The 18201-nt window shown below is 48.6% G+C and overlaps 1 protein-coding gene across 1 annotated transcript in view; it reads right to left on the minus strand.

Annotated features, from left to right (window-relative positions):
* Positions 1 to 2061: 2061 nt before the first annotated feature.
* Positions 2062 to 18201, minus strand: part of XKR6 (XK related 6) — a 234341-nt gene continuing 218201 nt past the window's right edge. The window contains exon 3 of the mRNA XM_008150761.3: positions 2062 to 3026. Coding sequence (XP_008148983.1) covers positions 2062 to 3026 — 965 coding nt within the window. The remainder of the gene's footprint in view (positions 3027 to 18201) is intronic.

An 18201-nucleotide genomic window follows, 5' to 3' on the forward strand; every position in this document is an offset into this window, starting at 1 on the left:
ACAAACAATTCCTCAGAGTTTGAACTTCTCTTAAGAATAGTTCAATGTGAGGTCTTGCACCCTAAACAGTTATATCTGGAAATAAAAAAAAAAAAAATCGCAGCTACACACAACAAAGACTAAGAGTATTTGCTAAAAAATAGTGTGTGTGTGTATATATATATATATATTTATATATATATCTTTTTTGTAGAGATTTTTTGTTTTTGTGATTTTTTTCTTTTCCTTTTTTTTTTTTTTTTTTTTTTTTTTTGGTGCCCAAGTAGAGATACAATGGGATTGAAATGATGTCCTAGAACAGAATATTCCTTACAGGACTAATACTTTGAAAAATAACATTTAAGAAATGGTTGAACATATTGCAACACCTCTCAAAATTCAATTTGGTACAATGAGAAAAATAATCAAATCTTCACCCAAATGACACGGCCTCTAAGACCCAGAATATGCTGCTGGTGTGAGTCTCGCCATCCAGACAGGGGCTTGTATTCCAGCACCACCCCCTCCTTCCTGCTCCCCCCTCCCCAGCCCTCTTACACTCCACCTTAGCATACCCAGAGTCTTCCTTAGAGCAGTTTCCCACATTTCTGGCAAGACCTTGCAGCAGACACATACACACAAATATACGTGTGCTGTGGGCACACACACACACACACACACACACACACACAATTTCCCACTCACCCCAGATGCACCAAGTGAGCTGAATGAGTTTCAGCCAACCACAATGGTGAAAGACAGAAGCACCAAACAGTCTTTGAAATGGGTCAGTTATTCAATTTGAATATATATATATATATATATATATATATATATATATATATGGAATCTAATTTTCCTCTGTGTTAATATTTTTAAAAAGCACAAATTAAAAATGAAGAATTCTTTCCAGATCAATTTAAGGCTTCCCACCAAATGGAAACAGAAGAGGCCTTACACAATATCACGTGTGATAAATGTATACCTTTCACGGCCTTAAAAGGACAGACCAAAATAGTTTTTGCCAGTCACTGATTAAGTATTGTGCCTTTAAATTGATGTTGTTCTTTTTGCTACTATGCTGAGTTTTATTATTACTGATTTTCTTTGATTAAATAGATGGAAATCTTTAATTTGCTTTAGAATTTCCTGTTCTCATTGAATTACTGGGGTGGTTTGTTTGTTTGTTTGTTTTATTCTATTTTGCTTTTCACCAGGAAACAAATGTAATCTGAACTAGGTGAATGCTAAATGGCACAAGGTCAGCCTTCAAGGAGCTTTCCCAGCCATTTGAGTTCCAAATGGCCATTTGGATCCTAGAAGGCGCTGTTAAGTTGGGGACAGGGACGGGAGAGCAAGGAGTGAAACGAAACAGAGATTGGGGTTTCTATGCCTTTGCTTTTGGTGAATTTGTTTTCTTCAATACAAATAGTCAGATAGGAAGAATGATTGCTTTGTGTTTTATTTGTTGGTTGGTTTTCGTTTTGTTTCTAGATTTGTTTCACTTGATTGTTTAATTTCCCCTCTCTTGGTGCCAAAACCACCAGAGAGTTTTTGCATGAGAAAAACGTGACAGTACTTAATGAAACTCAGCACCTAAGGGCATAAGGCAGTTGAAGGTTTGTTTGTTTGTTTGTTTTGTTTGTTTTGTTTTGTTTTGTTTTGTTTTGTTCTTTCAATCAGCACCAATCCCATAAATGATCTACACTTGGTGTAAGGTATAAAACATTTTTTTTTCTTTTGGAGTGGAGACAGCTCCTCCTTCTCCACCCTATGAACAATAGTGTGGGATTTTCAATACTGTTTTTTATGTGTAAAAAACAAAAGAAAGGTCTTCTTTTTGTTTTTACTTACAAAACATAGAGAATATCTTTGTATACATACAGCGACTGGAAAGAAAGCTTATCTGAAGGGGTTGTGACGTATTATTTTCTTTTTTTTTGTAGCAGTGGTGGTGGAGGTGGTGATGGTGGTGGTGGTTGTGATTTTGTGAATTGGGAGAAGGGAGGGTTATATTTCTTGCGAGCGGTGTTAACCGCAAACCAACTTAAGGTCCCCTTCTCAACTTGGGTCAAGACGCTCTTAGAGTGAAGACTCATACTGTAGCAATTCATAAAGGAGCGGTCCATCTCGATACCGAATGCCTACCGCGGTGGGGGTGACATACTGCAGAATGTTAATAGTCCTTCTCAACCTCCTGTCTACAAAATGAGCATCCCAAGCTGGGTATCTCTTCCTTGGCATGTCAATCTTAATGAGGGGCCCTTCTGGGTGGTAAGGACGCCCCGACGGGGTGGAGGGCCCCATGGGTCTCACTTGGAAAACGGGCAAGCAAGTGTCAGCCGTGAGATCCTCCTGTTGTTCCGTTACGGCTCTGGTAGGCGTGACCTGGGTCCCCCGGTACCCAGGGGTCTGAGGCGCCATGGGCTCAACATCGGGGGGCAAAGGGATGCCCCAGAGCAGCTCGGCACAACAGGAGCTGGCAAAGATCTTAGCTCGTGGCCCCATGGGATGCAGCACACCATAATATAAGAGCATCAATGCGATCCCAGCCACAAAGCTAATAAAGACACAACACAGTGCTGGCACCGCATAGGAGTCAGTGGTCTCCGGGTTTCTGTAAAAATACCAAAGGAACGTCAAGGCAGCATTCTCGGTCAAGACTATCGTGTAATATGCAAACATTCGATATCGAGTCCGCCCTTCCTTGACGTTAAACCAGCAGAAAATGTACACAATCCCTACCACCATGTTGAAGAGGATCTCCTCCCACTTGGACATGCAGAAGTCTGTTCCGCCATGGATGATCCAGAAGGCCATGGCGCACCAGTGAACCACCACGAAGATCCCGAAGTAGAGCTGGAAGATGGAAGCAAAGAGGGCAAAAGAAATAACTCTGGATGAGATGGTGAAGAGGCGCCAGAAGAGGTGGATGAGGGCCCCTCTGTAGCTCATACTCTTCTTGTCGTCCCTGGAGTCCCGCAGCAGCTTGTGATAGGAGGCTAGCACCCAAGCCAGGGACATCAGGGAAGTCACAGAGGAGACACCTGCCGGAAAGACACAAACCCACACAGTCAAAACCTTGGATGTCAACTGCAGGGCACAGCAGGGCTGCCAGCTGAGGAGACGCCCACACACACCGAGATCTAAAGGAGGAGGGAGAAAGAAACACAAAATCAGGAACCGAACTTGGAGGTCACAGCTGCTCCCTAAGCTGACAGCTTTTGAAAATCTAGTTTCAGTTTCCACAACCCAGCCCAGAACTTCGGGAGATTCACTGCTCAAGAGGGAAGCTGAGGCTGACGTGCTTTGCCAAGGGGCTTGAGAACTGGGGCCACTGTGGTGCCTCATTGCATCTGCTGTGATGGGACCACATGTGTTCTATTTTAAGGAATTCTGAGTTCACAGGGATCCTTGTTGCACACAGATGTGTGGCAGGGGATGGTGTCCTTGTCACCAGGAGCCTATGCTCTCAGAGAAACTCACAGAGGGGAGCACCTGTTGTGAAGGCTGAGAGCTTACTCTCTGCCCCTAGATCCACACCCTTCTCCTGCGGGAGGGCACCGGAGTCACTCTTTTGCCTTTTCATCAGCTCACTCAGGCCTCAAGGAGCCCTTCAGTGACCCTTCCTCCACTTAGCTTCTCCCTCCCTCATCCGCTCCCTACGGACACCCTGATCAAGGACTCTGGGGTAGTCTGTCTGTTTCGCTGGCTGCCTTTCTCACTCATTCTTCTCTCTGTTGGCCCCCCCACGATCCTTGTTGCTTTCTCCAACAAACCACTGCTGCACGTTCTCTGAGATCTTAAGAGGCCCCATCCTGACCCAGCAGCGGGATAACTCATGGTATGAGGATGCCTTTCCCCCACCAGCTTGGTTTCCAAGGCTCTGCCTGTCATTCCCTGCATTTCTCCTCAACAGGCAAGTGAGTGTGTATGATCTCAAGTGATACTGGAATCACCAAGAGCAATTTTATTTATAATACTGCTTATTTGATATGAGTAACTAACTCAAACTACACACAATAAATAGCTAATAGAGTTTCTCCAGACCCACCCAGGAGCAAGCAATCGTTGGTCAGATATAATCATACAATCTCCTCTCAAGCAAGACACCCCATCACCCCCTGACTCCCGCATGTGTTATCGTCACTCAGCCATCTAGCATCTCTTCTGCTTTTCCTTTCTCCCAACATTTCAAAACTAAATGCAGCCAAACTCAACTGAGGTCCTGAATAGTGTTCCACAGACAACATCTCCTTACCACATTCCCCACCCTCGCACCAGAGCACAATTCCCCACAACATTCTTCCAAGCTGAAATCAGTGTCCCCTAGTCATTTTCTCTCATAAGCTCAAAAGTCAGATCTAGGAGCCCACTCATCAAGAGACTAAGTAAACTGCCCCAGAGCACCAGGCTTCTGTTCATCTTTCCCAGGTCCCTGCCCATGTCTCCATTCATCTCCAAACCTCAATGAAGAATCAAAGTCCTCTGTCATTTTACACCCTCCCTGCACTGACCCATCTCACACAGCCCTCCCCTTCCAACATTTCAAGGAGATACTCTGGTTTGCAGCTTGCAGAACAGGATAGGGTGAAAACAAAAACCAGTATGTTACTATAACCATAGAAAAATCCTGGATGGTTAAGTTCTCCATAGAAGCCAATCTTGGAAATGCCTAATAATTTTCCTCTCAGTTTTCTGGAAAGTTCTGAACAGGGTACTTATATGTCCTGCTTTGCCCTTTGTACACATAGGGCATTTCCACAGCATCTGGTGAGGGCATGCGTGCTCTGAGACCATGTCACAGTGGTTACGCTAACCTTTCAGCCTCCACTGTTCATGTTGTCTGTTGGGTTGGGGCAGAGAGGGAAATAGGTCCCCTTAGGAGTAACATGACTTGGGCTGTAGGTTTCTGGAGGGCAAGGATGTGCAATCATCTTGACAGTCTATACTAGGCTTATTACCAACACTAGTGCATCCTCGGAGAGCCCCTTTTAAATGCCTCTGTGATGTCACCCCTCTCTTTGTGAACTCATTTCTTAATGTGAATAATGATATGTCTCAGGGGTACTACCGACCCTTAGTAATCAGAGGGAAATTCAACCAAAGCTGAATGGGAAGATGGCCATCTACGAGCCAAGGAGAGAGGCCTCAGGAGAAACCAACCCTGCCAACACCTTGATCTTGGACTTCTAGCCTTTAGAACAGTGAGAAAATAAATATCTGGTGTTTTAGCCACCCAGCCTGTGGTATTTTGTTACAGAAGCCCTGGCAAACTAATACAGTGCTCTAGTCCTATTTTTTTTTTTTTTTTTAGATCAGGAAACAAGATGATTTTCAAAAATTATACATCTGTCAAGAAGTTGAGTCAGGATTCAAATTCAGAGTCTGACTCCAGTGGCCTTGAAAGTTACCACTGTATTAAAGGGCCCTGCAGACATTCCTTGGAAGGGGCTGGGTGAGGGGAGAGGAAAGAAAGTATGGGCACACTGGATGCAGAGGGTTTGAATCTTTGCCAAGAGTGGACAAGAAGTACAGTACCCATGGCTATCTGATAGAAGCCCTTGATTATGGAACTAAAAACCAAATTTGAATTATATTCTACTTTCTTCAGGGGAGTAACATTCAAGCCACAAAGAAAGAGGTGATGCCAACAGAATTAACTGAGATCACTTTCCCTCTGTTAAGTGATTAATCTTCCAAGGCCTGCAGTGTATTCCACTACAGAGGGAGGAAGTGTGGGGTTTTCCCTCTCTGCAGTGGCTCACTTGAAAGCTTTTTGTCTTGCCTGAGGTCAACCCAGAAGTCAATGTGTTATCCTGGCCAAGACCCAAGTTCCCAGGAACCCGCTGTGGAAGCGGCCCGGTGGCCCTGTGGCCCCATGGCCCCAGTGAAATTCTTGGATGGGCCTGGGAGCGTTTATGATTTGCTTCCAGCTACAGCTTGATCACTTCTGCATTCTGAAGATCAGGCTGGAAATTGTTAAACACTTCACGTTTGGCTGTGACAAGTTCTGGCCAGTGACCTTCACGGCTGGCTCACTTTCCCTGGTGCAGGCCAGGAGGTGGGGCTTGCAGCTGGCCCACTGAGCTGGCCAAGTCCAGCCTAGCCAGCTAGGAGTCACTACACTGGAGCCTCCTGGGGGGCCACTCCCCTGAGAAAGGCTTGGGAGAGGGACCTTCCGGCTCTGATCACCGAACCTAGGATCTAAGTTTTCCAGGAATGGAAGGGCCACACCTATAGCCAACAGAACAGAGCAGAAGGGGCCACACCCTGCAGTTGCATATCCCTTACCGAAGAGGGGTAGCCATCAGGAAAGGCCCAATTTGATGGTGACATTGCAATATCCAAGGGTCACTGTCAGTTGAACTGTTGCCAATTGGGAAACAAAGCAAAAAAGTATGAGTATGGCTGTCCCATCATGTGAAAATCACAGAGACAGGTTATCTGAGAAAGGATGGGACTCTAAAATCGGAGGGTAGGGACAGATAATGTGGAAGACCCGGAGGCTATGATGCAGTGGGAGGGATCAGGGACGGCAGGAGGGCCCAGCCTTCAGGATGACAAAGGGAGCTGAGGTTTGGGAAGTAGAAGGCAGGGCCATGGCTCAGAATGGGTCAGGGCTGCACTGAGGGGCCAGCGTAAGGGAGCCCCGAAATACCACCAAAAAGGGGACTGGGAAAAGAAACCAGAATGCTAGCGCATCTCAGAGGGATACCAGAGCATGTGATGTGAGGAGTGCTCTGAGAAGCCATGGGAGTATCCACAGATGACTACGAGACTGCTTCTGAGTGAAAGTGGACAGGGTCCATGGCAGGACTCTGTTTTGTAGAATGGGATGTGCCCACCTAGATCTGTCATCAGCTGCCCTCTCTACCCTCTGCCACAAAGTGCTCAGTCCCACCACTAAATCACATGTTGGGAAAACACTTAAGGAAGAGGGATTGGATAGACACGAAGCACAGGAAGGGCAGGGGTAGGAAGAGCCAGCTGTGCAGGGACCCACAGCTCCCTCTCCCTTGCTCCTTCCCATCACATAGTCAAGTTCCTCCCATCTTACTAAGAGTAGCTCCCCGGACCTTGCATCCTCTCCCAATGCAACCCCACCTCTCTTTGTCTCTTCTCCTCCAACCTTCTCAAAGGTGATCTCCTTGCTCCCTTCACTCTCCTACCTCCCCTTCAGTCCTGACCCTCCAAGCCCTTGGAGAGTTCTCATTGAAGTGGTCAACCAAGTCCCAAGTGCAGCATTAAGAGGATTGGTTCAGTGCACTCCTGACTCTGTGTGACATTTGGCATTTGGACCCTGCTCTGTCCTTCTTCACACTTGACCATTAGCTATCCCCCAGTATGGCATCCTTCCCCTGCTGGGCTATTATCCCCATTTCATAGATGAGGAAACTGAACTTGGATGTGGCCACAGCTATGTTCTGACATTGCATGCTCACCTAATTTGTAGGGTGTTGGACCCCACTGGGTTGGTCCCCTAGAGATTCCCCCAACCAAGAAACATGGCTATTTGTCTACCTGCAGGTCAAGGTCAGCATGTCCCTGTTTCAACCCTCGCCTCTTCCCTCCCTACCATTGAAGCTAACATTTGGGGGAAACTCTACCATCTGCTTTTCAAATTCCCATTGTGTATTTCCCCACACTGAGTTCCTTTAATTTGGGCAGTTCTTCCCTTTCCACCTGTCAACTTCCCCCTATCTTGCTACATTTTTAAAAAAGCCCAGTCTCTTCTTGGAAATGCTCCCAGAAAAAAAGATAACACAGCTGTGTGCATGGCTCTTTAAACAACACCGTCTGTCTCCTGTCCTCACCTCCACCCAGGCACACAGCAAGGGGCGATGGCATAAAGGTACTTTACTAAGCAGGCAACCAGGGGGAAAGAAACAGGCCTCATGGATACCATCTATGAGCCAGGATCAAAGACTCAAGTAACTTGGCCAAGGTTACATAGGCAGTAAGCAAGAATGCCGATACTGCAACCTGGGATTACCTCACTCCTCAGACAGGATCAGTGTGCGGAGGCTGGCTCTTCCTGGCTTTTGAGGTCCAGTTGTTAAATTTGCAGGAATTTTGTGGGCTGTTTGATGTCATGTTGGAGCCTTAAAATAAGCGTGGTGGCCGTATTTATACCAAACAAATTGGCAAGTGCTACAAAAGCAGGATTCCCCCAATTGTGCTAAGAGCCAGTTGTTAAACATTTACCAGCACAGACCAACTCTCCTTTCTGAGAAGCTTGGTGGGCATCATTGCAAATTAGAAGAGCCCCATAAGGTTCTCCTTCATGCCAACACTGTACTTCTGGGCAAACCAATGCTGTCTGTTAGAATCATAGTCTATAAGTCTAAGTAACAGCAACAAAGAAAACAATCTCTGTAAAACTTTCACTGAAAATATGCTCACAGTAACTAAGTTCTAAGGCAGGGATTTTCAACCAGTGTGCTGTGGCACCTGGGTGCTCCACAAGAATTTTTTAAACACGCAGTACTTGACTATTTAATCAGGGGCACTGACCTCCTTTCCATTGGATTGTCAAATGAAAAAAAAAAAAAAAAAGACAACAGCCAACCCAACAATAGCCATCCAATGAGAATGAATCAAAATTACACCTATTTGTTTTGTCAGATGGGCAAAAAAGGTATTTTTTGGTGTGCTGCAAAATGTTAGTAATTAGTTTGTGTGCCATGAGATGAAAAAGTTGGGAAATCGCTGTTCAAAAATTTTTTTAAATTTTTTTTTAGTATAGTCTTTTCTAAGTACTGACATACCCATTTTCATCACAATTTTGTATTTGCATAGGATGTGATCCCCACATGACTCTGGAGGGACTGACTACCCCTCCCAGGGTTTACAAATTGCTAGAAATAGCCAGCCACTGGTGCCTTTCCCCTGCAGACAAATCCATGCGGAGCCTGCACCCCAACAACCTCCTTTATTGGGTTCTGACCCTCCCAGGCCACCAGCCTTCTTCTCAGGTCACCCAGGGCCAGGTACCAGACAGCCCAGTGCCTTTGGGCCCCAGAGCCTCTCAAACTATTTGGACTAGCCCATCCTACACCTGCTTCCACTGCCCTGCCCATTCCTTCCCGCAGAAACCACAATAAAGACTCGTGCTCCCATTTCTTCCTCCCTCCCTCTGCCTCCTGATGGACCCTGGTGCTTCCCCACGTGGTGGACAATAGGAAGGTACGCAGCTTCAAGGTCAAACACCGGCACTTAAAGGACCCAGAAGGAAGAAAGCTAAATTCAGCCCCTGCGTCACTTCTCTCTTCTCTCTAAGATGCTGTCAGAGCTATCAAAATGCCATCTTCACTGCGGGCTGGGTAAAGGCACACTTCAGAGATCCTAGAACAAATGTCAGCCACTCAGCTGGCATGGCATGAGCCTCATGGATGCTTGGTCCTGGCTGGCCTGGAACACACCAACAAGGCTGTTTTCCATCCCTGGAACGTTCCAATAAACCCAGTCTCATGTTACAGCAAATGGCTGACTGAGTTCAATGCCCCGATGTTCCCAGATTGACTGCATTTTAACAGAGGCTGTGAGATTCCCTGGAAAGGACTTGGGCTCTGGTATGAACAGACCTGCCTTAGCTTATTGTTTGTGAACCGTGGATAAATGTGGATTTGGAGGATTTGATGAACTATGAGTGTAAAGCATAAAGGCACATCTTTGAAACATACACATATTATACTACATATAAAATAGACAAATACATATAGAGAGAAAGAATATGTATAGTGTACATACACATATTGGATATATATATATATATATACATACACACACACACATACATACATGCGCTGCTTAACAATAGGGGTGCATTCTGAGAAAGAGGATCTTGTCATTGTGTGAAAATCACAGAGTGCACTTACACAAACCTACATGGTCTAGCCCAGTGGTCGGCAAACAGCGGCTCATGAGCCACATGCGGCTCTTTGGCCCCTTGAGTGTGGCTCTTCCACAAAATACCACAGCCTGGGTGAGTCTATTTTGAAGAAGTGGTGTTAGAAGAAGTTTAAGTTTAAAAAATTTGGCTCTCAAAAGAAATTTCAATCGTTGTACTGTTGATATTTGACTCTGCTGACTAATGAGTTTGCCGACCACTGGTCTAGCCCACTACACACCTAGGCTTATGGTAGAGCCTGTTGCTCCTAGGCTACAAACCTGTACAGCATGTTACTGTACAAAACAACAAGACATGAAAAATCAAGCCCAAGAGAAAATGATGCAATCAAGAGACGCGGGAGACACAGGACGTATGAGGCAGCTGCTGGTGTAACATGCCATATGGTTTTACAGCAAACCTTTTTTATAAGTAGAAAGAGAACACTCTAAAATAATAACAAAAAGCATTGTGCAGTAAACACATAATCCAGTAACATAGCCATTTATTATCATTATCAATATATGTCCTGTACACAACCGTATGTGCTACTTTTATATGACTGGAAGCGCAATGGGTTTGCTTACACCAGGATCGCCACAAACACAGGAGTTATGCTGCAGTGTTATGACAGCTAGGATGTCACAAGGTGGTAGCCATTTTCAGGTCTATTATAATGTTACTAGAGGCCCGATGCATGAAATTCATGCACGGGGGATGGGGGTATGTATGTGTTCCTCACCCCAGCCTCTCCAATCTGGGATCCCTCTCAAAATCCAGGACTGCTGGCTCCCAACCGCTCACCTGCCTGCCTGCCTGATTGCTCCTAACTGCTTTTGCCTTCCAGCCTAATCACACCCTAACTTCTCCTCTGCCAGCCTGATCGACGGCTAACTGCTCCCCTGCCAGCCCGATTGCCCCTAACTGCCCTCCCCTGCTGGCCTGGTCACCCCTAACTGCCCTCCCCTGCAGGCCTGGCTCCCCCCAACTGCCCTCCCCTGCCAGCCTGGTCACCCCTAACTGCACTCCCCTGCAGGCCTGGTCCCTCCCTACTGCCCTCCCCTACTGGCCATCTTGTGGTGGCCATCATGTGTCCACATGGGGGCAGCCATATTGTGTGTTGGGGTGATGGTCAATTTGCATATTACACTTTTATTAGATAGGATTGGACCACCGTCTTACATGTGGACTGTCTATTGACCAAAACATCATGATATGGTGCATGACTATAATATTTATACACAGTATTCTCTAGTTCCAGAGATATGGCTAATGTTATACTGGTATTCTGTCCCTCCTCCGGGCCACTATACGATACTATATTATATATGTACTTACATATATAGGGTATCCCAAAAAATGTATACACACACTTGGAGTAATTATAAAGGCATTATATTAAAATACATTTCATTTTCGAAATGGAGCTATCAGCTGTTAAAATGTATATACATTTTGGGGGGACACCCTATATGTATATACATACATATAATATGTATATATATATACTCACACTCTCTATATAATATATATAAGTCAATTATATTTGAATTGGTATTACTTATTGTTTACTAAAATGTTGGCCCTGGAGGGCAGGGGCCCCGCCTGCCCTGTCCATCCCTGTGCCCTCAGAGGCTGGTTCAGAGCCTGACGCACAGCAGGTGCTCAATGCAGATGCATTTGATTTGTGTAATGCTTTATCACTGACCATCAGACTTAGACAGAATATTTTGTTTCAACAAAAGCCTAGCCTCAACGATTCCCTCATGAAATCATGCACTCCCCTGAGGGGAGCAGGCCTATGGCGGAGGCCAGGAGAGCTCCCAGCTCCACCCCACCTGCAGGCCCCTGTGAGCTGCTAGTAAGTATGTAAGTAGGAAGAGGAGGCACCTGCTGGGAGTCTAAGATTCTGCAAATGGAGCGGAATGAGATCAGGCCTCTCAAGGCAAAGAGCAAAGGCCACTGCAGCCCCCTCTTCCTGTCCCCTGACCTGTCAGAAATGTGACGGGGGAGGGGCGGGCTGCAGGCTTTGTGTGGGAGGCGACTCAGAAAGTTGTAGTCATTTAGAAGGTGAGAACATCTTTTTAAAGGGCTGGAGTCAGGCTTGTCCTGTCCCCCATGGTGTGAGAGATGATATGGCCATCAAAACCCTTGAAATTCTCCCAGCCGCACGGTTTTGGGTTGCTTTACCTGGAGCCACTGAGTCCCTGAGGGTGACAGCCCTGGGTTAACCAGAACCATCATCCTCAGGGTGGGTGGTGTGGCCTCGCTGCCTCTACTCACAGCCCAGCGGTGCCAGCTGTGCTCTGGACAGGGCGGCACCACTGTTCAGCAACGTGGCAGCTCAGGTGAGCAGCCTGGGGGAAGGAGGCAGGACTGCTGAGCAGGTGAGGTTGGCACGGACCCGTGTGGGGGCTGACTTGGAAGTGGTCCTTGCCCCCTTAGCCTGAATTCTGAGGGCTGGGTGGCCCTGGATGAGAAAAGCCCACCAGGTAAAATGACTTCACCAAACCAGATTCTTACTGAGGATGCTGGGCAACGAGTGCCTTCGACAGTTGAGAGTGAAATGAGAGCCACCACAACCGCGTGCCTCTTTGTGCCAAGGACAAATGCATTTCCCTTACTCTTCACAAAACCCTTCTGAGGCAGGAGTAACCAGCTGTGCTTACAGCTGAGAGGACCTGAGGCTCCAAGAGGTGAAGGGCCTTGTCTGAGCGCAGTGGATGCAGCAACCAAGTGCCGAGTGAGCGGGGTGTGAGACCAGGCGGGCCACACCTGGAGCTGTCCACACCGCAGCACAGGCGGCAGCACCTTCTCTTCCAGGCGACAGTCTCAGGAGAGTAACCCAGGGGCCCAGCAGGGAAGGATTCACCGTGCCTGGTTATTCCTGGTGGAAGGTGAGCGGTGAAGGACCTGTTGGGGCCCCAGCAGTGGCCGAAGTGGTGATGGGCCCAACGCTGGGCAGATTTTACAGCTGAACTCCAGGGTCTGGCAGCGGGGGTGGCACATGGGGTCTGGATGTGCAAGGCGGCCTGGAAATAATACAGGACTCAGCTCTCCTCGGGTCAGCGTCAGACCCAGTCTTTACCTCCGGCTTCAGGGGTGTGGACGCCACACCCCCAGAACTCCAACCGAGCACCTCCAATTGGGTCCGGAAGTGATTGGGCCCAGAAGTAACTGGGTCCTTGGGCATATGTTTCATGGGGTGAAAAGTTGAGGTTCAGAAAGGGTGGCTCACCCATGGTCACCCAGAAGTGGAACAGCCTACAGGGCCTCATCCCCCGGCGTCCTTCTCGGGTTCGCTTCTCTCCCACCTCTCCCCAGACCCAGAGATGGGTGACGTGAGAAGACATCATTTGAATTGTATTATTATATTTGAATATAATAATATTTGAACCACTGTCTTATATGTGGACTGTCTATTTGTGAGCCATGTGGCCTTTCTTTCCTTCTTTCAAAGACCATTTCATTGCAGTTTTTCCTGGAGCTCAAAGTTCCCATGAGGCTTAGAGTTCGTGGTTGTCTCTGACATGAACGTCCAACCTAATAATTAAAGATCGCTGCTGCCCGGATTCCACTGAGATTTCCCCACTTTTCCCTCAGGGTCATTGTTTGCCTGAAAGGGGCTTCGGGAGTCCCTCCTGCCCTCACTCACCTATCCAGGCCCAGAGAAGATGGGATTCGAGAGGTTTGCCCAGCATCCCTCCCCACCCTCTAGCACAGCAGACTGGGAGACAGCACTCCAACAGCCACCAGCTCCCTGTGTGGGAACGTAGGGGCGGAGCTCACAGGAGAGCAGTTCTGCAGGATGAGGTGTCTTCGTGGGGCAATGAAGGTGTTCTCAGATTGACTGCGGTGATGGTACAACTGTGTGAACATCCTAAAAGCCACTGAATTGTATACTCTACATGGGTGAATTGTACAGTATGAAAATTGTTTCTCAATAAAGCTGTTTAAATATTTAAAAAAAGAAGAAGAAGAAGTGGAAGAAGGAGGAGAAGGAGGAGGAGGAGGAGGAGGAGGAGGAGGAGGAGGAGGAAAAAGAGGAGAGTGGCTTTGCTGGCAAGACCCCTGGGCGGGCGGGGCTGAGCTATAGAAGCGCCCAGGGACACTCAGCTCAGCCTCCCTGCTGCTCCTCAAACACTGAGAAACTCCTAGCTCAGGCCTTGCCTTGGCTGTTCCCTCTTCCGGGCACAGTCTCCTCCAGAAATCTGTGGGGCTGGCTCCCTCCCATCTTCACATCTTTGCTCAGAGGTCACCTCTGGGAAACCGTCCCTGGCCTTCCTGCTGAAAGCTGGGCACAGGTCTGCACCCTCCCACCCCTCTTCCCAGCTTCATTGTCCCCTGAGTGCTGGTCATTTTCTACAACAGGTGTCCCCCAATTTCCCAAAGCTGGCATTGCACCCCTTTGCTTTTATAGAAGACCTACATTAGTACCTGTTTCAGCTAACTGGAAGAAATAGGAAGAAGACTTTCATTTTTACACCAGAAAAAAAAAAGGGTGAAAAGCAAAACCAGCGTTCAGTGTTGGATTTGCCCAGCCGTGGTGAGGCAGTGTGCACCCAGGCAGCGAGAGCGGCCCCGCCAAGCTTCTTCCCGGGAACACACTCAGCCTCTCGGCCTCTCAGCATCCAGCCCACAGCTCTGAACGGTGTCTGTGAGCACCTGTGCTGTAGCTCAATTTGTGTTGTGCATCCGTTAGCAGGATGGGCCCTAAGGGATCAGAAAAGCCTAACAGAGCTCGAAAGGGTGTTATACTTAGTGCAATACTGGATGGAATTAAGGGTTTCAGTGGTGGTGAATGAGATAGACACAGTGTGTGTGTGTGTGTGTGTGTGTGTGTGTGTGTGTGTGTGTGTGTGTGTGTGTTGAACTTGCCCGCCATTCGTACTATTTGCACGCAGAGGGGAAGGATCTTGAAAGCTGCCACAGTTTCTATTGGTTCCACTGGTGGCAAAGCGGCCTCTTTGAGTGCGCACCCAGCAATGCGTGCGATGGAAGGTGTCGCCTGAGTGGGTCTACAGTGTGGTGCCCTGCTACCTGGGAATGCTCGAAACTTTCCCACAGAAATGAGTGGTAATGGCTTCTCCACTTTACGCCATTTCGGCTTATGAATGTCTTATAGAAACATGGGACTTTGGGGTAGCAGGGGAAACCTGTATATAAAATAAAACATTTGGTTTGTTCACGGCCAGTCTCTCCCAGCCAGAAATGCAAGCTCCCTGAGGGCAGGGTTTTCTATCTGTTCTGTTTATTGCGATATCCACCCCTGGCTTCTAGAATTGTGCTGGGCACATAATAGGTGCTTCAGAAATAGTTACTGAATAAACAAAGAAATGGCCCCATTACGGTTACTGCGCAGGCTCTGGCCTTGCAGATCTCAGCGCCTCCCCCAGAGGTTGTGTGGTCAGCCCGTGCAGGCGCAGGAAGCCTGCCTCAACGTCCCTCTTTGTTCCAGCATTTTACGCACAAACATTTCCAGGTGAACAATTGCTGTTTCTTCTGCGTTAACTGTCATGAAATCGATTTAGTTCGTCCTTCGCATCGTTTTTTTTTTTCTGCAGCTCTAAGGACTCTCCCTTGTATAAGTACATACTAGGGTTTCTTTTGCACTTAAACACTTGTTAAGAGGGCAGATCTCATGTTAAGTGTTCTTACCACAGTTTAAAAGAAAAAGAATCCTCCTTCTGTTTTTCTCTTACCAGTTGTTAGGGGCAACCTCCGATGAAAGGCCCCAGAATTACAAGCAGATTCAGGCTTGATTGACGTCATGAAGGGCTTTATTTAGGTCTCTGTTTAAAATCCTTGCAAAATTCTGCTTAAACATGTAAGGTTTGAATGTCGTGTTCAACGAGAAGCCACTGGTAGCGGGAGCAGAGCTGTGAGCGGGAGCCTGCTGCAGAGGGCCCCGTGTGCACACCCGGGCTGTCTCCTCGAAGGAAGAGGAACACAGAGCTGGAGAGAGGCCATCCCTGGCCGGGTGGAGGGGGGCGGGGGAGAGGGCGTGGGGGGGGGGGGGCGGGAAGACGGCAGAGGCCAGGCCTAGTCTGTGAGCTGGCCGGAGGAGGCAGGTGTGTCTTTGTGCGTATCTCATCAGTTCAGTTTTGGGTAAAGATGCAAGACAGCCAGGACAAGGGGGTGAACGGGGGGTTGCCCATCCTGTCCTTCATTTATCTGTTCCCCGCCAAGACACAGGAGTGTGCTGAGCAGTTTGGAAGCTGGGATCAAAGGCTGGGAGATCTTTGTACCGATTTGGTCTGAAACCCCATGTAGGTCTCCAAGGTGGGCAACCCCAGCTCAGCAGGGGCCAGGTCGGGAGAAGGGCTCTGCTCCCCTAGGGTCCCATCAAGTTGTGGCCGACACTGGGAAGGGATGGGGACAGGCACAGAAACGCCCGGTACGTCTAGACAAGTTGATGCATCACCTGAGGTCGTTGGAAGCAGTGGGTTGGTCATTTTAATAACACAGCTTACTTCTGGGTCAGGAGGAAACCGTGGGGAATCCATGGCTCTCGTGTAGAGCACAGATCCGTCACCTTCAGGCCACACAACCAGATCACCATCGCTTTCTGGGCGGCAGCTCCACCTCATTGTAACCCAAATCCTAAATGATCAACTGTCCCAGACTTATAGGGTGACAGCTCATGTCCACAGGGGAAAGACACAGAAAGCACTTTTCACATAAGAAGGAAAAAAGCTCCCAGGAGGAGAGACAGGGAAGTCTTCCTTCGGGGGAGGAGGGAAGGGCGGTGTAACTGAGCCAACAGCGAGGACGCAGCCCCTGGCCTTCCCTGCACCCGAGGGCTAGAACCGATGCCTGTGTCCTTAGCCAGGGTGGCTGTGGCTGAGTCTGCACACAGGGAAACCCGAGCAGGGGACTAAAGTGGGCGGAGGCTTCCTATGGGATTCCGGAGGCCTTTCATCCTCATGGGGGGCGGCGGGGTGGGGGGGGAGGAGTGCTTGAGGGCTGGCGGCTGAAGAGAAAGACACAGACCTTCTGCTTAATGGGAGCTGAGAAGCGAAGGCACTCAGTCAGGGCTTTGCCAGAAAAAGCAGCTGCGATCCGAGTCACCGGAAAGGCTTTTGATGTGAAAGGAGCTCGCAACCGAAGTTAAGAAGGAAAACGACCAGGGTGGTTAACGCCAAAGAGACAGAAAGCCAGAGCCCTAATTGAATCTTAGCGCCCAGCGCTTGTTTAAAAGAAGGCCGGTCTCTAAAGGCAGGGCTCAACACGTTCTCACACTTCCTTGTCGTAGTAAAGATGCTCGTTCTTCGTGACATTGGATCTAGACATCGGTGGTTATTGATGGTCAGGTATGGGGTGGGGGGCGGGAAGGGGAGGCTGTGGGGGTAACCTGGGCAGGGCTTGGCGTTTGAACCACATCCTGTAGATGCTGTGCTACCGCCTCAGCTGCAGGCACAGTGCGGCAGAAAGAGGAGCCTTTTTGGAGCTTTCCTTGCTGTGTGACTTGGAACAGCTCACTTGCTTCTCTGTGCTTCAGCTTCCCAGATGTTAAACGAGGAGGGTGGGCCAGATGGCCTCCCCCGACCTCTTCAGTTCTAAAGATTCTGTAGGTCCAAATCCCTTTGCAAACTGAAGTCGGAGGGTAAAGCTTTCGGATACCAAACTAAGGGTGCCTTTCTAGGCATCCTCTCTCAGCAGCTGCCCCAGCCCTCTCACAGGGTCTGGAGGCACCTGTAAGGGGTCGCACTGTGGAGCGCCACTATGAGAACAAGTCAGGTCTGCTCTCGTCCTCTCTGAGAAGCCCTTGCCCTTGGGAGAAGCACGTGCCCCACGCGTGTCCCCGAGCAGTGCTGGTCTGCACCGGGCCAGCTGGCTCCCCACTGGGACCAGAGGTGACTCTACTTTCAAGCCCAGCCCCAGCACCTGTGGGGGTCTTGAGCTTTGGATCCCACCCAGGGATTTCCAGTCTTGCCCCCCCTCCCCAGCTGATAAGAAGGTGAGGGGCATGCACGGCTGAGAGAATATCTGGGGATGCATGGGGTTTTCTTGGAGTTTCCAGAGAGACCTAAGGAGACTGAGGGATGGGAGCCACCCTGGAAATGTGGGCCACTGGGTCTTAATCCCGAATCCCTCACTGTGTAGGCCAGTGATGGGCAACCTTTTGAGCTTGGTGTGTCAAACTTCGCCAAAAAACTGAGCATAACTCGGGTAGTGTGTCACTTTGAGGAAAAAACTAACTCCAAGACTCTAGTCGCAAATGTTTCATCCTCAGGAGCAGCAAATGTTTCATCCTCGGCATGCGGCCGCATGTCATCAGAAATGGCTATGTGTGTCAGTGCTGACACACGTGTCATAGGTTCGCCATC

The sequence above is a fragment of the Eptesicus fuscus genome, chromosome 6 (genome assembly GCF_027574615.1).
Source record: "Eptesicus fuscus isolate TK198812 chromosome 6, DD_ASM_mEF_20220401, whole genome shotgun sequence".
In the NCBI taxonomy this organism is placed as follows: domain Eukaryota; kingdom Metazoa; phylum Chordata; class Mammalia; order Chiroptera; family Vespertilionidae; genus Eptesicus; species Eptesicus fuscus.